At 33.8% G+C, this 27,718-nt stretch overlaps 3 protein-coding genes across 3 annotated transcripts; 2 read left to right on the forward strand and 1 right to left on the reverse strand.

Annotated features, from left to right (window-relative positions):
* The first annotated feature begins 338 nt into the window (after nt 1–338).
* LOC133174026 (soluble guanylate cyclase 88E-like) lies at nt 339–4,049 on the forward strand. The gene is made up of 8 exons (XM_061309071.1): nt 339–405; nt 698–803; nt 1,049–1,200; nt 1,344–2,556; nt 2,645–2,782; nt 2,917–3,015; nt 3,478–3,569; nt 3,660–4,049. Exons 1-8 carry the CDS (start codon nt 370–372, stop codon nt 4,047–4,049), a joined length of 2,226 nt encoding a protein of 741 aa, XP_061165055.1. The 5' UTR covers nt 339–369.
* An 8,559-nt stretch (nt 4,050–12,608) lies between these two features.
* On the forward strand, nt 12,609–15,608 carry LOC133201226 (uncharacterized). Its single transcript, XM_061337021.1, has 7 exons — nt 12,609–12,740; nt 12,832–12,986; nt 13,231–14,443; nt 14,539–14,673; nt 14,755–14,853; nt 14,941–15,023; nt 15,167–15,608. Exons 1-7 carry the CDS (start codon nt 12,635–12,637, stop codon nt 15,554–15,556), a joined length of 2,181 nt encoding a protein of 726 aa, XP_061193005.1. The 5' UTR covers nt 12,609–12,634; the 3' UTR covers nt 15,557–15,608.
* A 930-nt stretch (nt 15,609–16,538) lies between these two features.
* On the reverse strand, nt 16,539–21,976 carry LOC133201235 (leucine-rich repeat-containing protein 74B-like). Its single transcript, XM_061337029.1, has 10 exons — nt 21,782–21,976; nt 20,813–20,991; nt 20,286–20,393; nt 19,681–19,774; nt 19,534–19,583; nt 19,355–19,436; nt 19,138–19,223; nt 18,833–19,027; nt 17,221–17,319; nt 16,539–17,116 (listed from the first exon to the last, which is right to left on the reverse strand). The coding sequence occupies exons 1-10, from the start codon at nt 21,972–21,974 to the stop codon at nt 16,721–16,723; spliced, it is 1,482 nt and encodes a 493-aa protein (XP_061193013.1). The 5' UTR covers nt 21,975–21,976; the 3' UTR covers nt 16,539–16,720.
* Nucleotides 21,977–27,718: the final 5,742 nt, after the last annotated feature.

The following is a 27,718-nucleotide window of genomic DNA, read 5'->3' on the forward strand; positions in this document are numbered from 1 at the left end:
CCTGACAACAGATTTTTTTAAGGTCGGTAATGGGGCGCTAAGATGACGCTAATACCGCTCATTTGCGCCTAATTATTATCGTGTATTGTCATGGCTCCACATTTTTGTTGATCTCTCTCGAACAATTTATATTCTGAGCTTTTATTCCTTTTTTAACAAATGTATAAGGTAAGTTTGCTATTATTTTACATTTATTAATTTAAAATATTTTATTTAATTCAATCATTTGGAAGAATCAAATATAGTTTACATGTATATCATTAGCTTACATGTATTTGTCTATGTAGTACTAGTAAATCCGTTATGTTTTGTGAGAAAATAATTATAATTTTGCTTCAGATTGGGCGCTAGAGAAGATTCGGCCTCATAATGTATAGAATTATCGATAAGATAAAAGCAAATAGAGTAAGTAACTATCTAAATCTTTTTCACTAAAATGTTTAGCAAAGTGACCCCAATTACATTTTCTTTTCTTTAATTCCATCAAAGAACCATATTGTCTTGTAGATAATTAATAGAATAGGGGACGCTTATTCCTCCAAGGTACCTGATCCCACCTCTGGAATTTCCGAGGGTCCATGTTTTATTTCCTGTTCACATATATGTATTGTTTGTAGATATTTGGAGATCGATCACTGTTCGATATCTATACCTTTTTCATTAAAAGATGTGATTATTTTCTGTGTTCACTAAACAGACCCACGAGAAACAGAAAACCTTACCCTGTGATGTCAAATCTCTGGCCAGTTCCATCAACATTGGGGAAGTTTTGGAGGTCACACAGCCTTCAATCATTGGTCGAGGTATGTACACTCGTTCTGTGTTTTATATTAGTTACGTATTGGAACTGTTAGTTTATTTCTAGAAATATATCTGATATGAACTGTCACGTAAATTTTGTATTCACTGCCATCCGGAAAATTCAAAATTTACAACATGACAGAATCTTAATTTATTCTTCTGCACACAACGTAACTCAGAAGTAAACGGAAGGTTTGATATGACGTCTGGAAGGTTCGAGTAAAAAAAGTATTAATTTTCCTGGCAGGAATTTGCCGTGACGAGCCGCTGACGGACTCTGGTAAGAAGCTCCAGTTAATTAAGATGTTGTGTCTTACCGTGTTGCCTATCCTAGGACTCTGGGCTTATACAGTATACACCCTGGCAGACATTATTGAGGCCAAAAACGAGAACGAGTCGGCAAGTTATTTCTCTACATCAATAAGTTTTGAAACTTCTACCGATTTCCTTTATTTAAATCTTTTTTGGAAACAGAATAATTCATAGTGACGGTAAGCTAATAGGTATTTGTTCATGAAAAGAATTATTATCTTCTAAAACAGACAAGAAGTGCTTTGGAGTTCAGCGTCGAGCTGGGTAAGTTGGTCCACCATCTACAGAAAGAACGTGACATGAGCGTGCTATACCTCAGTGCCCTGGGTCCACAAACAAGGACATTCTTACTGGCCGAGTACATCGAGACTGACCAAGCCATAAGCAAACTTTCAAGGTGGCCCGGAAACCTCGACGAACTGGAAAGAGAAAAATTCGACACTCGGGAAAATTTACAACAGTATCTTTCTCGTCGTCGGCAGGTTTTGAGTCCCACTAGGTACAGCCTTCAAGATGAAATAGAATTTTACTCAAGTATCATTGAAGTAGTCATCATTTGGATGTACAATTCCATCAACGAGTCCAAATTTGCATTGGTATGGAAGACATTGGTAGCTTATCAGAAACTAACCAGCGCCAAGGAGGCGGTGGGTGTTGAGAGAGCTTTAGGTACGGTGTATTACGCAAATGGAGGATTCGAAAATCACGCATATTTCGAAATGTACAATAACAGAGTACACAATTTTCGAGCATATTACAAAACGGCGAGAAGGTATTCCAAACGTGTTGTTGATCTCTACACTGTGAACGTAGCCTCCGCGGGCAATAATGTCACCGAAATCATCGACAGCTACAGATTCGAGATTCAACAACACGTCCAAGGTATCAACAATACACAGGCAAATTTGGCAAAAGCAAGATGGTGGTTTGACAATATGACGTTGTATCTCGATACCTTGCTGGACATTCAGCAGGACCTGGGTAACGAGATTCTGTTTGTGTTGGACAGTGTCTTAGAGAACGCTACAAGGGACTTGGCAGTAAGTGCAATATTTCTCGTGGTGGTTATCCTAATGTGTCCACTGATTATCTTCGTCACAGAAAACTTGACTAGTGTCATTCAGAAGTACGCCTTAACCCTTGTGGACAAAACAAAAGAACTGAGTTTGGAGAAAAAAGTGACAGACTCATTACTTTATCAGATGGTTCCTAAACAGGTAGCCGACAAATTAAAAAAGTGCGTTCATATTGATGCCGAGTATTTTAAATCAGTGACAATATTCTTCTCCGACATTTGTGGATTTGCCTCCATATCCACCACTTCATCACCGATGGATATCGTACAGCTCCTCAACACGATTTACGTTACCATCGACGACCTTTTAGACGACTATGACGTTTACAAAGTGGAGACAATTAACGACTGTTATATGGTTGCCTCAGGTACTTTCAGATTTGTTTTTCGAACACATTGAAAATGTGTGTTTTCAGTTGGTACAATCATTATGTATTTTGAGATTCTTTTCCTCAGGTTTGCCAAATCGGAATAAGGACAAACATGCCGGAGAAATTGCAACATTTGCTTTAGATCTTCTGGCTCTAACAAAGCACAAGCAGTTTACAATTCTTGGCGATAGAAGGATAGAACTGAGAATTGGAGTGAACTCGGGTTAGTATTAAGAAAACCAGTGATGCTTCCTGGAAGCACATATATTCATCAGTTTGGAGACTTTTATGAATGAAATGGAGACTTTCATGATAAAATTCTATTTCTTTTATAATCAAAATTTATTTCTGTCCTAGGTCCATGTATGGCAGGTATAGTGGGTTCCATCTTGCCACGTTATTGTTTGTTTGGTGATACCGTGAACACAGCTTCTAGAATGAAGTCAATCAGCTTACGTAAGTTAGGGTTCTTAAGGAGGTTATAAACACTGAAGGGTAGTATTTTTATAGTAGTTTTATGCAGTTAGAGTGATTTGCCTTTAGAAGTATATTAAAAGAAATATACAATGTATGACACAACTGTGAAAGATTAAATTACGCTTTCCATCATATTAGACCAAGATAAAGTAACTGAATACATCATTTGTACACTGTACGTAAATTCCCGGTGTAAGTAAACAACAGTGGTTTCTATTTACTAATACTTCAATTTTCTTTGAACATTTTCACTGGGAAAATATTACTTGTACCCTGTATTGAAAACTAACTAGATGACTTTTTATGTACGTTTTTATATGAAATCATTTTCCAAAAGTCCAAAAACATTTTTCATTAGCCTCTTTAAGACTCTTGATAATTGAAATTTCTTGAATGACTGTTTGTCCAACGGAAATATTCATTTTTTTGTTGCATTGACAGCAAACAGAATCAACATAAGCCAGTCTACATACACAGCTCTCCATAAGATTGGGGGATTCGTTGTCAGAAAAAGAGGAACGGTTCTTGTCAAGGTAAGAAAAACGCAACCAAAAAAATCTACTTTCTTTTTCACAAATGCATAGACTCCTGTTTTTTAATTAGGTAGAATATGGAAATTTCAGGGTAAAGGAGAGATGGTAACATATTGGCTGATTGGAAAGAAAAAGTCCGAGGAAGGCGGATCCTTCCATCTCACTGACTCGGAATCCGCCGACGAGGTTGATGCACCGATAGAAGAACTACCTGGGGAGATTACTCAATTCACGGATCCGCACCTGCGTTCTGCTCTTTCTCTACCACTTCCGGGTCGTCAGGCTGCTGTGACCTTGAATTATTCGCAACAGCATGGAAATACGCCACATGAGTCTTCAATAAAAACTGAAGAGAAAACAGAGAAAGAGAAAACAGGCTTGAGGGCGCTTATTTCTGAGAAACTTGACAAAGTTGCTCGTGTTTTGCCAAATACCTTCCAACTAACGGAGGAAAACGGAGAAAAAGAAGAAAACAAGTGAAAATGGGTGCATTTTTCTAAGATGCTTCATTAATATGTGTAAAATGCTATTTGTGTTTGATTCTTTTAACACTGATTTAAATTTTATTTTACATGTTTTAGCATTTATAAAATTTGTTCTAGCATTTGTGTTAGTTAACAAAGAAATTGTTGATTGATAAAGTGTACGTTTACTAGATCATTGTATTGTTGTACACATTGATCTATTATAAACATGTACCACGTAAGGGTAATCGTGACCGATCTGCTTACTACATGTAGTACACGTATTTCAGCGTAGTAGGCTATTCGTCCACGAATTCCTTTTATCAACAAAATGACAGTGCATGTAAATGTACATGAAATGTCTGTTTTAAAAATCAAACAACGTCCAATTTCAAATTTAAGTATTTTTGCTTAATCAGTTGCTTGGTTTCCACGGAACTTTTACTCTGGTATAATTTACTTTATTGGTTTCTTAACCTTAAATACTATTTTATTATAAAAGAAAATAGCAATTTAAAGAAATTGGAAGAAAAGAATAATACAACACAGAGGGGTTTGTAAATATAAATCCTTCTCTTTGTTTTTGTAATTTGATTAAAATAAACAAATGAAACCTATCCAAGGCTGTTGTTTTGTAATTTCGAATGTTCATACTTGAGTAGATGTCTTGTTTAATGACTTACACTTCTGCATATAAAAGGGACCAAGGGCGTTGAAGAGACATCCAATAATTGCGAGTCCTTGGCACTATTTAATGTCGCTTCCTATTGCTCTAAGATACATATGTTAATTTCTCTACACTGGATTTCCCTTGCCTTTTCTCTCCATGTTGATTTTGATGTCTTCATTTCTGTCTGTTCTTATTATCTATTGATTGAAAATTCGGGATGTATAAAGCTATGACTTTGCATTGATCTCTGCCACAACTTGGAGTTGCTGATGGTATTTGGCTATCTTACACTAAAGTTTTTTTCAGAGAGTGATACAATGTAACATATAAACATGGATAATTTTTACGTTAGAAAAACGTATTTCTCAAGGTCTGTGACCCATAAAGAAGCAGCAACTACTTCACCTTGATTAGCGTTCAGGGTTCAGACTGTTGTGCTAGTCATGCTCTACCTCTCCACATTGGTTAAATATATATTAGGAAAGCATTGCATTGTTTTCCTTTTGCCAGCCTTAATGTTTTCTTTGAAGAGCTACATGTAACTACACATTTTATTTAGGTAAAAGAGTGTTCTTCAATATCTTTTTTTTCTCTATTTTTAGCTTCTTTCCAAATTTAGGTGCTGAATTTCGTTTTACAGAATTCATTTGCGTGTCTTCTGTGCTGACGTGTTGTTGACTATCCTGATAGCAATAAGAAAAGCGACAAATGCTCTCATAAGAGGCAATCTCTTCAATCCCCTGACGCAATGTACAATATTTTCCTCATGGGTTAATATATAGCCCAGTAGCTAAGTACATCGGTAATAGCTTGAAAATATGGGATATAATAATTGCTGTAGTAAATTTTAGAAATTTATGTCAAAATTAACGATTATCTCCCTCATGCATAGCTCCGATCCTATGACATATTTGGCTCCAGTTTTGGGCATCCTTTTCAGCCCTTCAGCCTTTTTTTTTTTTTTTAAATATTTTGGATTTCCAACGTCTCGGAATGAGCATCACTGAAGAGACATAATCTGGTGCATCAAAATTGGTACCGTATATGATTTACATTAAACATATCTTTGCAAGGAAGGTCGGAATGGACGATGTTATTCTTTTCTAAAATTAGCAGGGAAGGATGCTTTCCAGGTTCTACATGGATCAATTTACATTATGTATGTGTGAATCCTTTATAGAATTCTTTATTGATCTGAAATCTGATGGAATACTCCAGATCCTTTTTGAATAGCATGTTAAAATCAAACCGTTTACACATAAACATTCTTGTCCAAAGCCAGCATTTTTGGTCCCAGACTGCATTTATCCTTTGAAGCAGTGGTGCGTCCCAGTTGTCACAAATTGATGTACCTCTTTTCTGATAGTTTGACAAGTACCCAACTCCAATCATCAGGAATATTCACGTTCTCCTCCACAGGGAATTTTATCCCTCCGAAAGGTAAGGTGTCCAACACCTGTTCGTTTTTGAGACTCTGGATAATGTTACTACCTTCTTCCCATTATTGACCAGATTCTAGGTATGATAGAGTTATAGAAGATTGAGACATTTCCCTTCTTGGGAATTCTATCCAACTGTTCAGAATACCTCTATTTCTTTGAGAATTGTCTTGTGAGATCTCCTTTTTAGTTTATCTTTTCTACTTATTTTTGAAGTGTCTTATAGACATAGTTTTCTTTCTTTCTTTTTTTTTCTTTTTCTTTGCTGCAAAAATTCAAGCTGCATTTCTATCGTGTTTAATTTCGTGAAACAAACGACGTCAGGTGACCTATTGTTATTGCTAGACCTAAAATTTTGTCCGCAAATGTTCTCGCAAATGGCTGGGAGAATCCTAATGAAACTTCACAGAGATGATAATCACCAGCTCTATATGTTCCATTTACATGTGAAATTTTCAAAATTGCCACCGTTTCCATGGAAGCAGATGAGATATGCATGTTTTAAATTTCATTTTTCTCAGTAACTGCTCCTGTTTCTTGGTTTTTTCTTTAGATCAATCACTCTTCGTTATCCTTACCTTTTTGTCATTTTTAAACTTTAAAGGATTGTTCATAGCATCTGTCAAAGTGTTTTCTACCAAAAAAAAAATGAAATCGATGGGCTATCATGAAAAGAACGAGGGAGTAAACTGGTAACAGTTTCCTCTTTCTTTTGGGAAGATAAAAAAGTTTGTCACTTGGCAGTTGTGTATTGACATTGTTCAGGTACGCCGTCTTGCGATTTCTTGTGCTATATTTATTTGCATTTGCTTACTCTGCCTCCAACTCCAATAATGCAACCTTTGGATCAGCTCGGGACATGATATTGCTTGCAATAGCATATTTGTGCAGTGAAAACATTTTGAAGAGTTAGTAGGAATTTCTTTTTTTTTCTTTAAAATAGGTCATGCTTTTGTGTAGGGACTATTTCCGTCTGTTTCTATTTCTTGTAGAGCTTGCTACTTTAATATAATGAAAGGAAGTTCAACGTATGCTACTTTTTTCCTTGTATAGCCGATTTCAATCTTTGATGTAGGGCAATAACATCAATTTGCTGCTCTGCATAACTTAAGTGTGTCGTCCAAGTCGTCAACTTATATACATGTATATGAAAATATATCAAGTACATTTGAGTGATAACTATAGGTCAAAGTTTTCATTGTATTAACTATAGTATTTCAAAAGTTATCAAAATTATCACTATAGTGTCAAAGTAATCAGTATAGTTAATCAAATTGTTGTTACAACTATAGTGTCATAGTGATCACTATAGTAAATCAAAGTTTCTTTACAATTATAGTGTTATAGTGACCACTATAATAAATCAAAGTTTTCAAAGTTATCATTGTACTAAATCAAAGTGTCAAAATTATCACTAAAATTAACTATAGTTTTAATTGTTTCACTATAGTTAACAATAGTATACTATAGTGAACATTGGATTTCCTCAAATATTTTTCATCCATTAAAATCATAAGGCCAAGTACAGTCTTGAATGTACATATTAAAATTGTGAACAAGAAAAAAGTTTTAAATTACCGAATATAAATTAAATTAAATGACAGATGTTAATGATTCATACGAAAATATCAAGAAATGATTTTGAGATTTTCAAATTCCTGTGTTTGAAATTTCAAGAGCATATGTTTTATACTCTTTCTTTAATAACATTTTTATGAACCCCCCCCCCCCCCGTTAAAGAACTTCATTTTATCATAACGTCACAAGCACATTATTACGACGTCCATCTTCCTATCAGTTGAAAAATTGTTAAAAATCAGGGTTTTTTTTAAAATTGTTATAAGATTTTCTTATGATCTTTTAATTTTTTTTTTCTTTTTTTGATTTGAAAAATTTTGTGAAAATAGTTGCTTTAAAAGTGTGAATAAGCTTGATTTTACTATGTTGCATGAAGCATTGTGCCATAAAACCCCAAGTCGGCCACCTTAAGTAAGGAACTTTATTTTAGGAGGAAATATTTTCATAGAAGAAAATGATCCATTTTTATTTTTCAAAGTATTTAGTCGCCGCGTGGCGCAGTGGTTAGAGCGTCTGCTCTAGAGTCGCGAAGTAAGGAGTTGATCCTTACGTCGCGGGTTCGAATCTCACTGTGGGACGTGGAGACCGGTCCTTCGGATGAGACCGTATAAACCGAGGTCCCGTGTCGCAGTAGGTGCTGGCACGAAAAAGATCCCTTACTGCTCAATGGCCGTAAGTGCCGAGTATAGGACAAAATTCGCAGCTCTCCACCGGCAAATGGTGGCGTCTCCATATGAGTGAAAAATTCTCGAGAGGGACGTTAAACAACATACAATCAATCAATCAAAGTATTTATAGTAGGTTAAGTTTGGATTTCTATTTTTCCATGCAGGCTGCACACAGAGTTATTATGTACAATGAGATAGTTTCTATTGGTCCCGATTTAAACATGCATATTAACTATTTCGAATTCTATTATCATAATCTGACTAATATAGCAACTATATTGTGAAAGTCCAGAAAAATAACCCTAATTTTAGGTTTAGATTAACCTTTTTTATTTATATCGAAAAGCTTACATCTTGGACATTCATTCTTAATTTTCCTTTCTGAATGTGTAAGATAACACTGCCCATTCTGTTTGAATTCAGTAAAATCTCACAAATAATCTTTTTGTTTGCTAAATATGCATATTGAATTAAAATCATGTGTTTATTTCAAGATATTTATATCATAAAGCAAAAGATTAATGAAAAATATATTATTGAATATATTATTGCGAAGTTTTGACAAACTCAACTGCATTGTAAAGCAAGACTGCAAAATATAAGTGCCGGGAAAACAAAAGGTTGTATCTATACCGTATCTTAGTTGTAATTGTCAATGTCAAGGTACCGCGACTTTTATTATTAGCGTAAAACTTTTTAACAACTTTGAACTGGAGCACACAAAGGTGAAGAAAATGTTCTGGTGATCTTTTTTGAAGAATACATGTACATGTATATATGAAAATCCTCGGTCTACCGGACCGATAATCATTTTTTGGACTTGAGACCATGGTAACTTCAACTTTTCTGCCCACGGGTACAATGAGGTGGAGGAATTTTTTCAGTTCCCCTTTTTGCTTCACTGTGTCGCTTTAAGTAAAACATATTTGGAGGGGGGTTGCAATATGTTCAAATAATTGATTATGCAAAGCAATTTAAAACTTTTTTCTTTGTCACAATTTTATGTGTCTATTCAAGGTAGAATGAGACTGTATTTGATCAGACATTAATAGATGAAAAACATTAAAGGAAAACTACGTAAAAATGCTTTATGTTAAAGACTTACAAGAATTACAGTGCAATAAGGTCATATTAAATGTACCGTAGCACCAAAAAGGAAGCAGATTGACTCCAATTTTTGTTTTGATTTTTAATTAAACTATGCGTGTAGATACAGAAAAAAATTGACAACAAACTCTAAAAATAGCAAATTCTATGCTCCTGAAGTGTAGGAATATGCTATTTGTAGGAGAACAAGCATTTTAGGCCATTCCAAGTTTTTTCTATGTTTAGCGTCCGCGGACTGATTGGTTTTGAGTTTATGACATAAAAAAACAAGCACAAATTAAAATCGACAAATACAAACCTTTGAAATGCAAGATACTCTTTTGGGATTGGCATCTCTCTTTATTTGTAAGTGGTGTACCAAAAATATTTTGTTTTATGGAGGGATTCTAGTTTGGTTTCTAACTAGATGAAATATTGAAAGTATATTTGCTTATATGTTTTATATATTTAGATGTAAGAGATTTAAAAGATAATATTTTTCTTTCCTCATCACAATTGTACAACTTTAGATAGAAATGGTAAACTGAGTTTGAAATCTAGCAGGAACTATTTTTTTTTTCCATTTTTTTTTTTTTTTTTTTTTTTTTTTTTTTTTTTTGAATTAATTTTTAAATGTAAGTTAAATTAATAACAAGGGACTAAAGTTTTAAAATATATCGAATAAATATGATTTTCCACACAAACTACAATTATGTTAGCTTTTAAAAGCTTCCAATCTAAGTTCAGATTTGAGCCATCCGTAAAAAAGTGTTTTTTCTCTCTTAGTAAACGGTCAAAACCTTTTGTTTTTATATCATTTTGTATCTTTATGTGACAACTTTACCATATGTGAAAATAAGAAAAATTTAAATATAGGAAGCATATAAAAATAACTAAAATATCTTAAAATTTTAAGAAAAATAGAGAAAATTCGGATTAGGCAATTTCCATTTTAGTCAATTTGGTAATATCATCTTATAGACCTTATATGGGTATTTGGTATTTTGGGTATATATATACTGGTAATTTTGGCTCGTATGGTTATATTCATAGTCATACATTAATGATATATTTTTAAACAAAAGTTTATTTATTAATGTAAACTTAATCTTCATTTTTATATGATTTTAACCATTAATTATACAATGTATATGGTAACAATTTTACACTTGCTTTCATTTGGGAAAAATATCTGTATGATGCAAGGATTTAGGACTGATATGTCAATTACAATGTGGTAAATTGTCTCGTGTTGTTGTGGTTCAGATCTTTCATTACCAAAACACAGACGAGTACACAAAGTTTTTTCTTTGCCTCAGACCTAGTTTTCGTTCGGAAGCAGTCATCAGATCATTTGTTTAACTTTCTATTCATACCACTTGGGGGTTGGTTACCTAATTGTCACAAAAAATAAATTTAGTTAGAAAAGCTTAAAATTCAGCTTTAAAAATACCATGTCCATGACTTGCACTCTAGATAGATCGTGCTAAATCAAATGAATAAATTTTATCAATTATTTGTAAACGTTATCGAAGCAATTTGCATCAATCGACCCAAACACCGGACAGATTCGGTTCTAATCGTCCACAGTCATTTAGCACCTCATTTTGGCAGTTGTTGCGAAACAGTTTATTGTCATGGTAACAGAAAAAAACAAACCTTTCTCTCTCCGGAATTTTGATGTACAGCCATCTTGGAAAATGTTAAAATAAGTTGGATTTTGGCGTTGTGTTCTCGATTATGTAAGTATGATTTCAATGCGAAACTTAAAGTTGAGATTCATTTCCTTTGCAAGTACAGCAATGCATGTGTTTAAGTACGTTGTACGCTTACGGTGAGTTCAATTGAAACAGAACGGCTTTTAAAAGTTTTTTTCCCCTCGTTCTCGTTTTATTGTCCCAAAATCTATAAATGAACGGATATATAAAAAAATTTTTTAAAAAAATCTTATCCTCAACTATTTATTTATTCATTTATTTTATTTTTTTATTTATTTATTTATTTATTTATTTTTGGTAAAGTCTAAAATTTAGGAAACTGAAGGGTAAAAAAAAAAAATGATTTTATGTGGATTTTTGTTCTGTGTTGTCTCCTTTTTTGTGTGTTGTCTGATTTTTTTTTTCTTTTCATTTTTTTATCATTATTTTTTTTTTGTTGTTTGTTTGTTTTAATTATTCTATTTATTAATTTTTAATTTTTTTTTTAAATTTTTTTTTTTACTTTTTTGTGTGCGTTTTAAATGATTTTGTCTCTTCATTTATTGTTAGAAAACACTTAACAAAATTTACACAATGCATCAAACTCTGAAATCTGAAATCACGATTTTAAGTAATCAATTTTTAAGTTGTATTTGTTTTAAGGAAATGTTTCCTTGTAATGTTCTCTCTCTCTCTCTCTCTCTCTCTCTCTCTCTCTCTCTCTCTCTCTCTCTTTGATCGACCAATTTATAAAATTTTAAGAATTATTTTCCATTAATTGTTGATTGGTTGCGAAGTTATAGAGCAATATTTACTTACAATCAATATGTAAAAATACAATGATTACATTTCATATTATGTTTTGTACGAGAACAAAGCAGAATGTATAATATTTACGAATAGAAATTTTAAGAAGTAAATCCTTTTAATATATAATTTTAAAATGTTCTGTTTCTTCATTAAAATGATTACCTTTTGTCTTAATTGTTACAGTGCATGGAAATGTAAAATGACACATGTACAGCTGTACAAAAAGATCGTTGACTTAAATATATTCATTACCTCTTATTAAATGACTTTCACCCAATCCGAATAGACGTATCTTATTACCGTATAATGTCAAATCTCGATTATAACATTTTTTCATTAAAACTGCATTGCTTTGATTTTTTAAGCAGAAAGCAATAGCAAAAAATATTATAACAGCATTATATGTTCGATCTACACTACATAATTATAAATTCGTATTGAAAAAATGAGTATACAACGCCATCGATCTTCAAAACAAATGTTTACCTTTATAAGAAATTAAAAATGGTAAATAGTTTAACTTCGGCAAAAGCTGTCATTCATTTTAGAATGAAGTGAATTTACAATTATTTTTTCACGTTCATATTTTTAGGTGTAAAGTCTTTTTATTGTAGATGAGCAGCGATAAATCTAAAGTATCGCCGAAGGCGATCATGGCGACGCCGAAGGCGAGAAATATATATGTTGATGACGATGCAGGAAAGATGGTGTTCTTACCAGAAATAGATAACCCAAGCAAACATACTGCATTTAGTCGAGGTATATTTAACTGAAATCTTCAACTTTTTAAAAATAACACTTCAACATGTTGTGGAAAAATAACATTTTATTTTATTTTCTTCAACTGAAGGTATCTGCTGTAACGCCCCGCCGTTGACGGATTCGGACAAGAAGATTCAGCTGATTAAGATGTTATGTCTGACCGTACTACCAGTACTAGGCGTGTGGTCTTACAGTGTGTATATGCTTTCAGACACCATATCACTCAAAAGCGAAAACGAGGCAGTGAGTTGACCAAACGATTTGGTTTATGCACTAATCAGTACAACCTACATTCACTATGCAATGAAGAAACTAGCATTTCAAAAATTAAATACACGTACATTTGTTGCTTGTATATATACTCTACTTAAGGAAAAAATAAGTTATGTTCAAGTTTGAATCATTCCTTCGAGAGTTCAAAATCAAAACAGGAAATATTTTTTTATTTGTCTTCATTTGTAATCATACCTTTCTTTTTTATGAAAAGACCAGGAAAGCTTTGGTATACAGTGTCGAACTTGGAAAGCTGGTCCACCACTTGCAGAAGGAACGGGATATGAGTGTTTTATACCTTAGCGCTCTTCGTCCAGAAACCAAAACTTTTCTTCTGGCAGAGTACATTGCAACTGACAAGGCGATAACAAGACTTCCGGTTTGGCCTGGAAACTTGGATAAACTCGACAGGACGGAGTTTTCAACACGCGCCAATTTGGTTCAACATCTTAACCGTAGACGACAATCTCTGACTCCTTCCGAGGTGTACATTCAAGATGAAATCGACTTCTACACTCGCATCATCAAAGTTGTCATCGTTTGGTTGTACGACTCGATTAACGAATCGAAATTTGCCGTCGTATGGAAAACACTCGTTGCATATCAGAAGTTGACGAGTGCAAAGGAAGACGTAGGAGTGGAAAGGGCTTTAGGGACTATGTTCTATGCCAATGGAGGATTTGAGAACCATTTTTACTACCAGATGTATTACAGTAGGGTACACAACTTCCGGGCGTATTACAAGACTGCTCAGTTGTATTCCGATCGTGTTCGGTTATTGTACTCGTATGTTGTAAGCGAGGCCGGAAATAACTTAACAGACATTATAGATTCTTTTCGATCAGAAATCTTACACAATGTAAAAGACGGCAATAACACTTTACCGGAAATGCAGAAAGCTCGTTGGTGGTTTGATAATATGACAATGTATCTCGATACCTTACTTGATGTTCAACAAGATCTTGGAGAGGAAATTCTGGCGATTCTTGATACCGTAATTGAAAAAGTCCAGACTGATTTAGCCGTTAGTGCCACTCTTCTCGTGGTGGTCATCCTAATGTGTCCATTTGTCATCTATATGACTGAGTACGTCACATCCGTTTTCCATAAATATGCTCTAACCTTGATTGATAAGACGAAAGAGTTGGCAAGAGAAAAAGCGAGAACTGACTCTCTTCTATATCAGATGATACCAAAACCTATTGCCGACCAAGTTAAACATAGCAAGAACATCAAACCCGAATACTTCAAAGTAGTCACAGTTATGGCCTCTGATGTGTGTGGCTTCTATAAGATGTCATTAGAATGTTCGGCACTGCAGATTGTCGATTTGCTGAATACCCTATACGAAGCCATTGATAAACTGTCGGAGTCCTATAATATGTACAAATTAGAAACTCTTAATGATTGTTACATGGCTTTATCAGGTTTGTATTTAAACTTTCTTCACATTCTGTTTTAACTGCATACGAAGGAAAAATAAGGTTCCATTTCATTAATTTTTTTGGTTTCTCTTCTTCAGGGCTACCTGACAGAAATAAGTACCACGTGACAGAAGTTGCAAATTTCGCTCTCCAGTTAATCGACTTGATCAGTAAACGGCAGTTCATCGTAAACGAGGATCGCATTGTTCAAGTCAGGATTGGGATTAACTCAGGTATGTAAAAAAATAAACATAGCATTTCCGATGCCCAATAGTTTTGCTTGAACCTTCGATGACGGTAGGATTTTGTTTTAGGGCCTTGTGTGGCAGGTATTGTCAATACCGTGATGCCGCGTTACTGTGTGGTTGGTGAAACGGTTAACAACGCAGCAAGAATGATGTTCTACAGCACGGGTGAGCAAATATTTTATGAGGACTTGTTCGATTTGTGTGTGTGTTTTGTTTCAACTTTAAATTTTTAAATGTTGAATAATTTTCTAGCGAACAGAATAAATATTAGCCATGGAACCTATACAGCGCTAGAGAGGACTGGGAACTACATCTTGAAAAAGAGAAACAAACAGGTAAGATCCAAGAGCCTACAGTTTAAAAAAGGTCGGTTTTTCGATTTTCTCCTGTTGGAAAACTTTATACAGCAACAATGCATGCTCCTCATGAAGCAACAACACTGATTTCACATTCATATATATGCAAAACTTTATTTTAGGGCAAAAACAGCATGTACTGGCTGATCAGAAAAATTGAAAACGGGAACAAAGACTCCATTAGATCATCTTCGTCATCAGAATCAGAATCGGAGTCCGAAAACTCGGAACCCACTGTGGACCAGAACAACTCTGCCGAGGAAAGTCAGCAAGAGGATATTCCGTTTCCTTTTCGAGCCAGACTTCCAATGCCGAACTATAACGAAGAAGAAGATGTCCAACTGAGCAGGAACAAGCAGGACATGTACGCGGAGACTCAGCAAAAACCGGAAGAGGCAGTGCCGCCATCACTTTCCTTCCATAAATCAAAAGACGACAATCACAGTAACCTCAACGATCTTACGAAAGACGTACAGTACAACAACGTTAAGTTAGCACTAAATTTGGTATAACATACTCAAGTTAACGAAGCACGCGTAAGCCATAAATGTTAAGGAAGAAAGTTGTAACTAAAATGAGAATAACTAGATCTGACAGATATAGAAAAGAAGACCTATATAGTCTTTCACATGTTTATTTTACATCTTGGCCTTGTGTTAGTTGTTGTATATCGTTAAGCACATTTGTATATGATTTCTGTGTCAAAGTATACAAACTTTTACGATTTTACATTTTGAAGACTGGATTCAATAGCATTGACTTTTTATCATGTTAGGCAATGTATAAACGTGTCAAAACTTTTTTTCATCTTTTCCCATGAATATATTATTTGATATACATGATATATTAATCACTTTAAACAGATTTTTTCGTTCAGTCATTCGACACATGCGATACGACCTATCAATACTAAGGCAAAATACATGATTTTATATGAGGATGATGTTTATACATGTACATGTAGGAATATTTATATAATAATTCAAAGAGACACAATTGATATTTGTATGACTGTAGTACCGGTACAAAACACCACAGGATGTGGTGCACCAACATTACTGACATTAAGCTTAACTTTGGATCACAGTGGGTTTTTTTTTAATCTGGGCCATTTATAGATTTTTTGGTTAGAATGATATCCATTCACACACGTACAGAGATATAATGATGAAAGATAAATACAAATTACTTTGAGAGAGCAATTTAACGTGCTTTAATTCAATTCTTTGATGAAATTTAACAATATCAAATGGCGTACATTATTTTTCTAAGATAGATCTTGTTTTCTTGTACGTAACATTCACATGAGATCTAATAAAAGGCTAATCTATGTATGTTCTTATATATTTTGATACATGTGATTTTTTTAAAATAAATAAATAAATACATGTTTACGACATCGTTTCAGAAAACCAGTAATTCTTGAAGAATTAAATGCAAATGTATATTATCTGTGAAGGAGCAGAAGTAATAGACTTGCAACTTTAAGGTAGTCAGGAATATCTCTCTTTGTACAGGATTACTCTTACTTTTTTTTACACCTATTGATTGAAAAATGAACGAGAATATTTACTTTCAAAAGTACAGTCTCTCTTTCCATCTATTGCTTAATCAACAAGATTCCTTACATAATCAACAAATAAAAAAGGAGGTGACCGAAATGTTTATTTCGAATTCTAGCTGACTTTTTTGTTGACCACTTCCGGTCCCAGAATCATGGACTCCCTGACTATTCCTCCTGGGGGTGGTGCAAGGGGAGGTATTTGTTCCATTTTTCTTTCGTCCTTTATGTGACCAACACTGTCTTTATCAGTCAAATGAATGTCTGTAATGAGTTTATTCACTGCTTCGTTTGACGCATTCTCTTGTGCTTTGTCATGTTCAGCTGGCGACTCTTTAGTAGAAAGGTCGGTTTTCTCTGTTTGAACCTCGGGCTTCAGCTTCGGTTTTCTTCGCCTTCTTCGTCTTCTTGGTTTCCCAACTTGCATGATCCTGCCATGTTTTATTTCTATGGATTTGATTTCCTTTACTTCGTTGAGGAGATGCACAAATTCCTGATCTACACAGACATTCTGTTTAACATAAGATTTATTTCATGAAATGGTCCACAGAATAGTAAGTATAATTTTTTTAAATATTTGGAATTTGAAATATTTTTCCTTTTTTTTAATTGTACCTTGAGGTCAACTTTTTCAAGAACAGTGACTGATTTGGGATCTTCTATACTTCTCAGAATGTGAAGAGAAGACTCATGCGTCAAAAGATTATCCCCCACCTGTCACGAAAAAAACAAATCAGCGAGGTCTTATTTTAGCATTGACAGTTTCACAACATTGAGGTTGTTGTCTTCATTAAGCCTTGACGGTTTCATAACTCTGATGCATATCATCGTGGAGCAATTAATCTGTAAAGCCTAGATAGCGTTGTACCCTGTATTTACGCAGAAATGCAATGCTATTCATCATAAAGCAGTATTGTTGCGTATCTTCATAGTATGGAACGCCAATTTACATGTAACATATATTCAAATATTTGAACCTATCTTCAATCAATTAATTATACATATCTTCAAATCAATTGTACCTATCTTCAAATCAATTGTACCTATCTCTAAATGAATTAAAGATAGGTTTAATTCAATTATTCCTATCTTGAATTCATTTGAAGATAGGTACAATTGATCTGAAGATAGTTACAATTGATTTGAAGATAATTCAAATGCCACGAATTAAAGATATGTATAATTGATTTAAAGATACATGTAGGTGCAATTGAATTGAACCTATCTTTAATTATAATGATACTGACAATAACAACTACTCCCGATAAAAATGCTTTGTTCGGTTCCCTCCATGTTCAAGTCGCTGTTAGAGGGAGCTTTATTTTCAATAACACAAAATGAATTGAACCTAAGTATAATTGAATTGTACCTATCTTCAAATCCTTTAATTTGTGGATATGTTTCAACTGTACCTATCTTTAAATCAATTGTATAATTTTAAATCAATTGTACATATCTTCAAATGAATTGAAGATAGGTACATGTATAATTCAATTGAACCTATATCTTTAATTGAATTGAAGATATATAGGTGTAATTCCATTAAAGATGGGTGTAATTTATTTAAACCTAGGTTTCATTATTTAGAGATGGGTATAATTATTTACAGCTATCTTTAATTCAATTAGACCTATCTTTAATTCAATTGTACCTCTCTTCAATTCATTTGGAGTTTGGTTCAATTATTTGAAGATAAGTACAATTATTTGAAGATAGGTTGAAAATATTTGAATATTATGTTAATTTGGCGTTCCATACGTACATGTATCGGATGTACGTACTAGGTATTCACTTAGAAAAGCATATTTCTCACTTATACTCATCTAAAATTTGGCTGTTTCAGAATGCAACAAAGTTTTACTGGTACGGGACCATAGCTTTAGATGAAAGCAACATTTGTTTGTTGTTTTTTTTTTTTACTTCCTCTAATTCTTACAGTGACAGTCATGTTAAAATAACAGAATAAACAGCCAATGAAGAAGTGCCGTGTCATTACGGGAATATTGGCATTATTAGGGAAATCGATGGTCCTAGCAACGGTAAAAATAAGTATCGCTGACAATTTAATCACAAACATTCAATTTTTCTGAGAAAATAAATAGAGTTTTTCCTAAAATCTCTAAAATATAAATTGTAAATGCTGCTAAGAGATTGCTTTTTGAATAAAATCACAAAATTTGCCAGTCGCTCAAATACAAATAACCCGTTTTACGGGATATTCACACACCACAAGACTCTTAAGGGTATCGTTGGACATCAGACTTCCTGCTAGGACCGCTATATCCTCGTCCACCATTCTGTTGTGGGACATGTCCAATTCCTGCAAGGTCCGATTCTTCAACAGCGCTGCAGCCAATGCCTTACAACCATTTGGTCCGAACCCGTTAAAACTTATGTCAAGTCGCTTCAACCCAACATTCTTCTGTATCATGAAAATTGAAGAGAAATTCATCAAAATGGTCCATCATGATCAATATGGAACTTCTTTACGTATGAATAAAGATATGGAGTGGAAAATAAATCTGGATGTACCTTTACACCTTTTGCAAAAGCTTCGGCAGACCTTCCATTAATGTGATTCCAACTGATATCAAAGGCTTCAAGTCTGTCGTTGTTTGCTAGAAATCAAATTACGTTTAATTTTAACATTATACAATTTATGTTGGTGAATTTCTTTTCGCAATTTAGGAACACAATTTTCTTAATTCTTAAATATACGGAACTAAATATGGATGTTAAGGTTAAAGACCTAGAGCTCTTCCGAATTCAAATCCAGCCTTCTCTGCAAAGTGATTGTGAGACAGAATGACTTCTCGTAAACTCTTAGACTTCTATAAATATAGAAAAAAGTTATGAACTGCATTTGTTTCCTTGATCTATATTCATGAATACAAGGAATTTTATCATGGCAATTGTCAACTATCTAACCTCAATGGCATCAGCAAATAAAATCGAATCTTCATCTTTGAATCCGTTATCTGAGGACCAATCAAATACAAAATCCTGAATGATACCCATAGTTGACAAAAGAGCAAGACTGCATGAACAAATTAAGATTGTGTCAAGAAAACTTACTGGACAATTCCAAGCACTCAAATATAGACTGTTTACTTATGGTGTTGCAAATAGTTTTAGCTCCATCGCTGCCTAGCTCATTATCCGATAGATTCTGTAAAATAACTAGATGTGTCAATGTGACACGAATGCCCCCGCTGAACAGTTTTTTTTTTAATATTTGAAAGTATTAGATAAAAATAAAATATCACATTGCTGCTTTTGTTTTCTTGAATTATGAATACCACGGCATACTTTAGATGCGTAAAATAGTGATCAACTTCAAACACATTAAAAAAAGTCCCAAAATCTCTGAATAATAAGAAATTTTCAAAATCTAAGTGCAATAATTTTTTTAGAAAATGGGTCAATCGACCTGAAACTCATAGTTGCTTTGTAAGTCATCAATATAAAAACACCTACCAAAAATGAGTTCATTATCTACGAGCACAGCAAAATAATTCTGGAAAACTAAGTACATGTATTACTGAATGGTGGACGGAAAGGGGTAGCACTACATGTATATGCCCCGACCACTTCATGACATGTGCACACATATTAGAGAGTCCTCGTTTGACTTTTTGAAATTTGAAAAATACAATGGACAATTTTAAAACCAACCTTACCAAGTGTGTGATAGATAACGTCTCTAGAAATGCTTCCACCATATGTTCTAGACCCAGCGGTCCGATATTGTTTCCTGCGATGTCCAGATAAACTATATTGTGGTCCAACTGTAAGTATGGGGATTACATGAATTGTAATAAAAAACAAGCACAAAAGAATATGGAATACCTTGTTCAATTTACAATGTATATTACATGTAATGATACAGGGCATGGATGGTCTCAATAGATCAATGTTAGAGAGACCAGTCTGTCGATATTTCTCATATGAATACATATCAGGCTCGTAGGAAGCAATTTCAATTTGGGGGAGGGGGCACAACTATACATTTTCAGTTGGGGGGGGGGTACTATCAACTACCAAAAATTTCTTGACAAGCAGTCCCCCCCCCCTTCCTTTTGGTTCCTACATGCCATGCATTTGGTAATACAGAAATAAAGTAGCTTTCTTTTAATATAGAATATATGATATAGTATTTCAGATTTCTACTGTATGAAGTGTATATGTCAAACAGACAATACTTTACCATTAGTGGCGCCGCCAGCGCCATGGCGCCTCTTGGGCCCAGTCCGCTATGAGGTACCACCAACACATTCCTGATGGGGTTTCTGAGGTAACTGCTGAGCGGAATCACGTTCAGTTTCCTACATTCTCGTCTATAGATCTCCTGTCTGACCTCATGAGGCTCCAAAGCTCGAACAGGGGCTAAAATTGATCAATTTATTGTTTATTAATTTTATGCATATAGGGTTTTTTGTGGTCATTAAAAACGAGGCACTGTATACGTGTATGTTTGCTATTAAGGTTTCATCAACCCTTTGATACATGTAATATAAGAGAGATAACTCTCACTGAAATTATTCTTTAATTTATAACATTGTCCGCAGGCCTTCAGATCGCTTTGATCTGACCGACATGTATAAAAAAAAATATTGAAGGCCTGTGCATTGTCAAATTAAAAGGTCGTTTCTGTCAAATTTTGCTCGGCAAGGTAAGTTGAAATTATGTGCAATTTAATCATGAATTGAATTTCTTTTGGAAAATCGTAAGCGTTAAAGCAAAATTTTATATTGGTGAACAGAGGGACTTTTATACATACTAACCACAACAGCTACTATTATGACTAATATAACATAATTACTTTAAAAACATAACAACTCAGTTATTTTCCAACTTCTGCAACACCATTCTCACCTATAAAGATGTACATGCAGTCCCGACCCGTAGGAACCGGAAGACGGGCATGTGATGTAACCCCCCCCCCCCAAAAAAAAAAAAAAATCCAGGATATACTATACGCTAGGAAATGAAGCTAACTTAGGGTTGTGTCCTCTCAATAATAAGGCCTGATTTTTTTTTTTGAAAGGTTGTGCCCCAGTTGAATTTGTTAGTTTTAACCCCCCCCCCCCCTCCCCCACCTCGCAAACTGAAATTGCAGTAATAAGGGGAACAAAATAACGTCATATGAGTAAAAATTTAAAGCCGTGTTCCTTACTTAGTTCCAACCTAAAGTTTTCAGGGTCCTCTTTGAGGGGGTCGTCCCTGAGGGGGTCCTCGTGAGTGACGGGTCGGGACAGGAACAACAACTCCTCTTCCGTTTCCGGGTCGATGTCTGCCCGCTGGCGGGATCGGTGTAGGGTACTATTAGCACTGCTTAGTGCCCGGCTAGGAGGCTTTTCCGATACCATGGATTTCTTCAATGGTTGGTTAATAATGAAAAAAATTCAGAGTTAAATAATTTTTGATACAATTTTGTTTATAAATCACGGATTTTTTTTTCATTACAAGACAAGTCAAAAGTTTAATATTGAAAACCATATTCATAGTATATTTTATTTTAAATATTTTCATGATATGCTTTAATACAACACTGACACACTCAAATTTTGCCATTTATATTACATGTATTAAAAACTCGTGGGACGGATCTCCGAAACTTGAGATTAATTTCACAGAATGGTATATGACCACTAGTACCCTACCCTATCTTGAAAAATTCAGACCCCTAGGCTTACATTTAGTGCAATATTTTGTTATTTTCAAATTGTAAATGTAATATGTGTACAAGTAAATTAATCATGCCCTTACCTTGAAATTATGTGTTGATGGATATTTTTAAAGACATATATACCAAAAAAGGGGGTTTAAAAATTAAATTAATTAATTACTTAATCTTCGATCTTAGTAGTTCGGGAATAATGCATTTATATTTTTCATCACTGAAATATAAGCACTGAAATATATTTGACATATTTAAATCATTCAAGATAATTTTCAGTACGTACCTCTCTAGCGAAAGAAGACATTTTTTTTTTACAATGGCGAAGGCTGATACACTCTCGTGGTGTCATTTAAGTGTAGCTTAACGGAACGTGCAAATCAATGATAATTCATTATCGATATTTCTGCCTTTAAACATAAAACTTTAAAACATAATAAAGGAGTTAAAAGTCAACATTTATTGAACTTAGTCGACATAAAGAGTTGATTTATCTTTTTTCCTATAGCTTTAAGTTTTGAGATACACGTGCTTTTGTCATCAAATCTCATCAACCCGAGTATTTATGGCGTTCAATGTTCAGTACTTCTTGTAGAGCCAATTATTCAATTATTTCTCTCTCTCTCTCTCTCTCTCTCTCTCTCTCTCTGTGGTTGGTTGGGTGTTTTTGAAATACCTGTAACTTGGAAATTAAGCTCTCAGTTTCTTTCATGAATTCCCGATCTACATCTCATTCGGTTTACTTTGATAAGTTTGAATTCTGTGTAATTTCCAAAAAAAAAAATTAATGTGATATTTTTTATTTAACTTTAAATATGCTCCAAGAATCGATTTGTTTGTTTGTTCTCATGCCATTTATTTTTTCTTTCTCTTTCTTCAGATAATTTGTAGTCAACTACATGTAGTTTATATATTTAGAAAAAAAAAATAAACCTTTAAATAACATTAGACTTTGAATTTATAAGGCCGCCTCCACATACATGTAAAAATCCAAATGTTAGAATGGCAATAACTTAAAATTGCAAATTTTTTCACTGTAAACGTCCTGAAAAGAACTTTGTTCAAATGCGGTAACTAACTATTATATGGAGAAAGTCATGTCCTAGAGGTTACATGTAATTAATAAGCTTCAGTATATATATATATATATATATATATATATATATATATATATATATATATATATATATATATATATATATATATATATATATATATATATATATATATATTGGCTGGTTTATCAAAGATATTTTCCTAATTAAAAAACAATGTAATTAAAAATGATTTTTTTTCCTTGTTAATAATTTTTAAACGCATTTTCTATGCTCTCTCCATAGCTGCGATTACTACCCTTGGCCCTCGTCAATTGCATTAATTTTGGTTTCAAAAAGATCACGCACTAGAAATAAAGCATGTATGTGTAATTTTCATGAATAATAGGGACCAGAGACGAGAATCTCGTGTATTTTGTACAGTTTGTAAGTTTTCCACAATTTACAATGAAGAGAAAATTAAGGCTTATATAAAATCTTAAGTTTTACCACAATTTTTTTTGTTGGAATGATCAAACGAATTTCCGCTAAAAAAAAATGTGGAGCCTTACTAAATCAAATGTGAAAATAATGTGGTCGAAAGGGAGGGGGGGGGGTTTCTCCCGGAACTGACCGGAAGCTCCACTTTTTGAGCTTTTAAGGGGATAATATGGTATAAAATGCACGTTTATCTATATTTTTAACTTTTAAATATTGCACGCATTAGGTAATTTTGATGCATAGACGGTGGTTATTGCTACATCAAAATTTTTGAAGAAAACAATTGAAGAGAGGACGTGACCTACCTGTACTTTAATTTCTCGATCGGTGACTCTGTTTGATTCATCGATGCCTGAAAAATTTCCATTTTGACATTTTCCCCGATCAAAGTAAGCTGATAGCACGGACTAGGCATGCTTCAGCGCTTTTGATAAGCACGGACTAATTCACTGTAACGGGAATTAATACCAATCTTCTGGATTATACGTAATAGTTGAGCACGTTATCTTTTTCTGTGATTTTACTTTCAACAAATGGAGTATGCTATGGGTTTTTTCGATAAATGGAGTTTACTATAGGGTGCATTATTCTCGACATGTTAATTGCTACGTCGATCCATTGTTGAAGTCCAGGGTGAATTGCGTTCGACACGTTTTCTCGCGATGTACATGTATAATGTTTGTATTTATTCAGGCATTTGATTTTAAAGCATTGCACTGTTGCATACATGCGCATGATTGAGTTCTTACAGAAGATAGTTCTTGAATACTCTGACAGTATTGACATCAAACGGTATACTCTGTAGCTTCAACTTAAATCTCTCTCTCTCTCTCTCTCTCTCTAAATTACGAAAATATATAGGTCATAATTCTCTTCCTTTAAGAAAAAATGTAGCTACTCATATATTATCACGACAATTATTATTCATGGCCATATGATAATTTTTGCTTGTCAACTGGTCAAGGAATTTTTGCTTGGTAGTGTCCACCCAAACTGAAAATGTTTGGTTTTTGCACCCTACCCCCTCCCCTCAATGAAATGTCTTCCTGAGGACCTGATTATTACCATTATTAGCGTGAAATTTACTTTTTAAATTCAGATTTAGCTCTGTGTGTCTGTGCGACAGTCATAGTTTGATAACTTCCGGTACCTTGAATAGAATTCAGTGTTATAAGTTATTCTCATGGACATGGTCACAGGTGGGCACTGGACAGTCTATCTCTTCCGGAAAACTCCATGATTCTGAGGACATAAAGTACTTGTAAAGGTAAGGTTTGTTTTGTGTATGTACATTGTATCATAAATAAAATACATGTTTTTGCTCTGGAAATTTACTCAAACTGAAACACTGTGAAATGGAGGTAGGTTTTAATAACTAACGGGATTCATTTTTATACATGTATGTAATAAAGTTAGACGAACAGTCATTCCAGGGAGTGACTAAAGACAAGAACTACTTGTAAAACTAAAGTTAGTTTTTTTCTATATGTATATCAGCTCAAAAAATACTCTAACATAAAGGAATATAACAGAAAGGAGTGTAGCATGTAAAGATTGGATCGGTACAATAGTGAAGTCACCCAAATACTCATACTTATTGACCTCTCGGAATTTTTAAGAGACATGTTTGTGTATGAATGTTTCAGTATACTAGACAAGGAAGAACTGAGTTTTGTCTCAAAGTTTCAAACTAAACACTGCTAAATAAATATGTGCTTGAGGAGGTATGTTAAACCTCCTAACTTTGTTACCAGCTAGTTATAGGTATAATGTCAAGGTCATTCACTTACCAATTCAGGATTTCATTTGTTTTGTAAAATACGGTACCCCCACTATCTTAATTTTCGATTTTAATTTCAAATAGCATTTTATAGAACTTAAACGAAAAGAATCAAAATTTGTAAGATTATCAAATTATGTTATATAATTGTGAAAATGTGTATATCAAGCAGGTATAGCAAAATATCTGGATTTATTTTGATTAGCTTATAAATCGTACATGTATATACCTGTATAGCTAAATTAAGCTTTAATAATCAGGAGATTGTGTTGGACCCGTCAAGTGCTTCAAGCTGTATATCTGGTATATGTCTATCTAAAACTACCATCTTCTTTTATCATTATTTAGTTTAATTTTTTTTTTTGTTAACTATAGCTGGGTAATTGGAAAAATTTTTAAAAAAAAATATGTAGAATACACCATATACCATTTGTTTCGAATTTAAAATGGACTTTTTTCCAGAGTAAAATCTGATCTGCTTAATTATTTCTAAAACTCAAATTATTACATATACTGATATATGTCATGTGAATAAGCCACGTCTCTATGAAGAGAATACTACTCCATAGTAACAGCAAAGACTCTCAAAGTTTTATTAAATTTTTTAAACAATTGCTTCTTATGGTGAAATTGAAGTTTTTGCCCCCTTAATCTGCAGGAAAAAGATAACTTTTCTGACTAAAAATTTGCAATTGTTTATCTCATTCTGTAAACTTTTGATATTTTTGTGTTGCCTGCAGAGCAAAGGGGCACTAAGGGATTACTTTACCCGGCGTCTTTCTAGCTGTCTATCTAGCTGTCCGTCTGTCACACCCCCATCTCGAGAACTAGCTGTTAAGAGGTATGGATTTAATATTTTGCACATATATTGCTTGGTACTATGGCTTTTGTAAATTACCATGCTTACCGACCTTGTGACCCTTGACCTATGACCTACTTTTCAAAAAAGTTTATAGTGCCGATATACAGCATATTTTTGACATTTAAGAGGTAAGTCTATGCTATTTAGCAAGTGCACTGTTTTGTCATAAGACAATATGAAAATACCAGTATTGGCAATCCACTTGACCTTGACCTTTGACCAACTTTGCAAAAAATACCCCGGACGGTTTAATTTAACTTTTGAATTTTGAGAGATTCAGGATTTTGACAATAAGCATTTATGAATGTTTATGAGCTCATGCTGCTGCACTTTGAAACTATATAACATAACTCAAATTTAATATATTTAAATACTATGAAAGTACATCGGGATCGGTATTCCACAATGGATAATTGCAGTAAAGACATGGTGAAATCTCTTTGGAAGAATTATTAGAAACACGTGTAAATACAGTGATAAATAGTTATTTCTAATAATTTCAATTTTAAATTAATTATTTATTTGAGGGTCAGGGAACCATATTTTCTTTGATTGTTGATTCCATCACAGGCTAATTATACTATCCAATGATGCCATTTTTTCTTTGCAATCAAATTAATGCATGAATTATCATGCTTATAGTAAATAAAAAGCTGACCACTCTTAGATTTATTTACACCTTTAATGAAGCTATATTGGAACACTCTAGTTTTTAGCTCTACTGGTCATAGACCAGAAGAGATTATGCGATAGTAAAGTGTCCGTCGTCCGTCCGTCTAGCTAGCTGTCTGTCCGTTTGTAAACAATTTTTCAAAATGCCACTCCTCCTACAGTTTTGGTCTGATTTCAGTATTACTTGGCACATAAGTAGACTACACTAAGATACATAGTTTTATTTATCGGTTTTTGATTTCAATGAGCGGTGTTGCCATGGTTACTAAAAATAGAAATTTTTGTGAAAAACTTTCAATACGCTACTCCTCCTACTGTTTTGATCTGATTTCAGTATAACTTGACACACAGTAGACTACACTAAGATACATCATTCTATATATTGGTTTTTGATTTCAATGAACGGTGTTGCCACGGTTGGTAAAAATAAAAATTTCAGTGAAATACTTTCAAAACGCTACTCCTCCTACAGTTTTGATCTGATTTCAATATAACTAGGCACACAATTAGACTACACAAAGATACATAATTCAGTTTATCAGTTTTTGATTCATGGCCGTAGGAACCGGGGGGGGGGGGCACGG

Source organism: Saccostrea echinata, unplaced genomic scaffold (assembly GCF_033153115.1).
Source record: "Saccostrea echinata isolate AGI-Se365-2 ecotype Australia unplaced genomic scaffold, CSIRO_AGI_Sech_v1 ptg000002l, whole genome shotgun sequence".
NCBI lineage: Eukaryota > Metazoa > Mollusca > Bivalvia > Ostreida > Ostreidae > Saccostrea > Saccostrea echinata.

Bases quoted from the DNA above. Each gene is read 5' to 3' on its own strand.
- LOC133174026 (XM_061309071.1), top strand. From the start codon at position 370: ATGTATAGAATTATCGATAAGATAAAAGCAAATAGA. The intron at 2,557-2,644 runs GTACTTTCAGAT...TCTTTTCCTCAG, and splicing joins CTGTTATATGGTTGCCTCAG to GTTTGCCAAATCGGAATAAG. The intron at 3,016-3,477 runs GTAAGTTAGGGT...TTGCATTGACAG, and splicing joins AATGAAGTCAATCAGCTTAC to CAAACAGAATCAACATAAGC.
- LOC133201226 (XM_061337021.1), top strand. From the start codon at position 12,635: ATGGCGACGCCGAAGGCGAGAAATATATATGTTGATGACGATGCAGGA. The intron at 14,444-14,538 runs GTTTGTATTTAA...TCTCTTCTTCAG, and splicing joins TTGTTACATGGCTTTATCAG to GGCTACCTGACAGAAATAAG. The intron at 15,024-15,166 runs GTAAGATCCAAG...ACTTTATTTTAG, and splicing joins TGAAAAAGAGAAACAAACAG to GGCAAAAACAGCATGTACTG.
- LOC133201235 (XM_061337029.1), bottom strand. From the start codon at position 21,974: ATGGTATCGGAAAAGCCTCCTAGCCGGGCACTAAGCAGTGCTAATAGT. The intron at 20,992-21,781 runs GTAAGGAACACG...GATCAATTTTAG, and splicing joins AAACTTTAGGTTGGAACTAA to CCCCTGTTCGAGCTTTGGAG. The intron at 19,224-19,354 runs GTCTTTAACCTT...TTTGATTTCTAG, and splicing joins TGAATTCGGAAGAGCTCTAG to CAAACAACGACAGACTTGAA.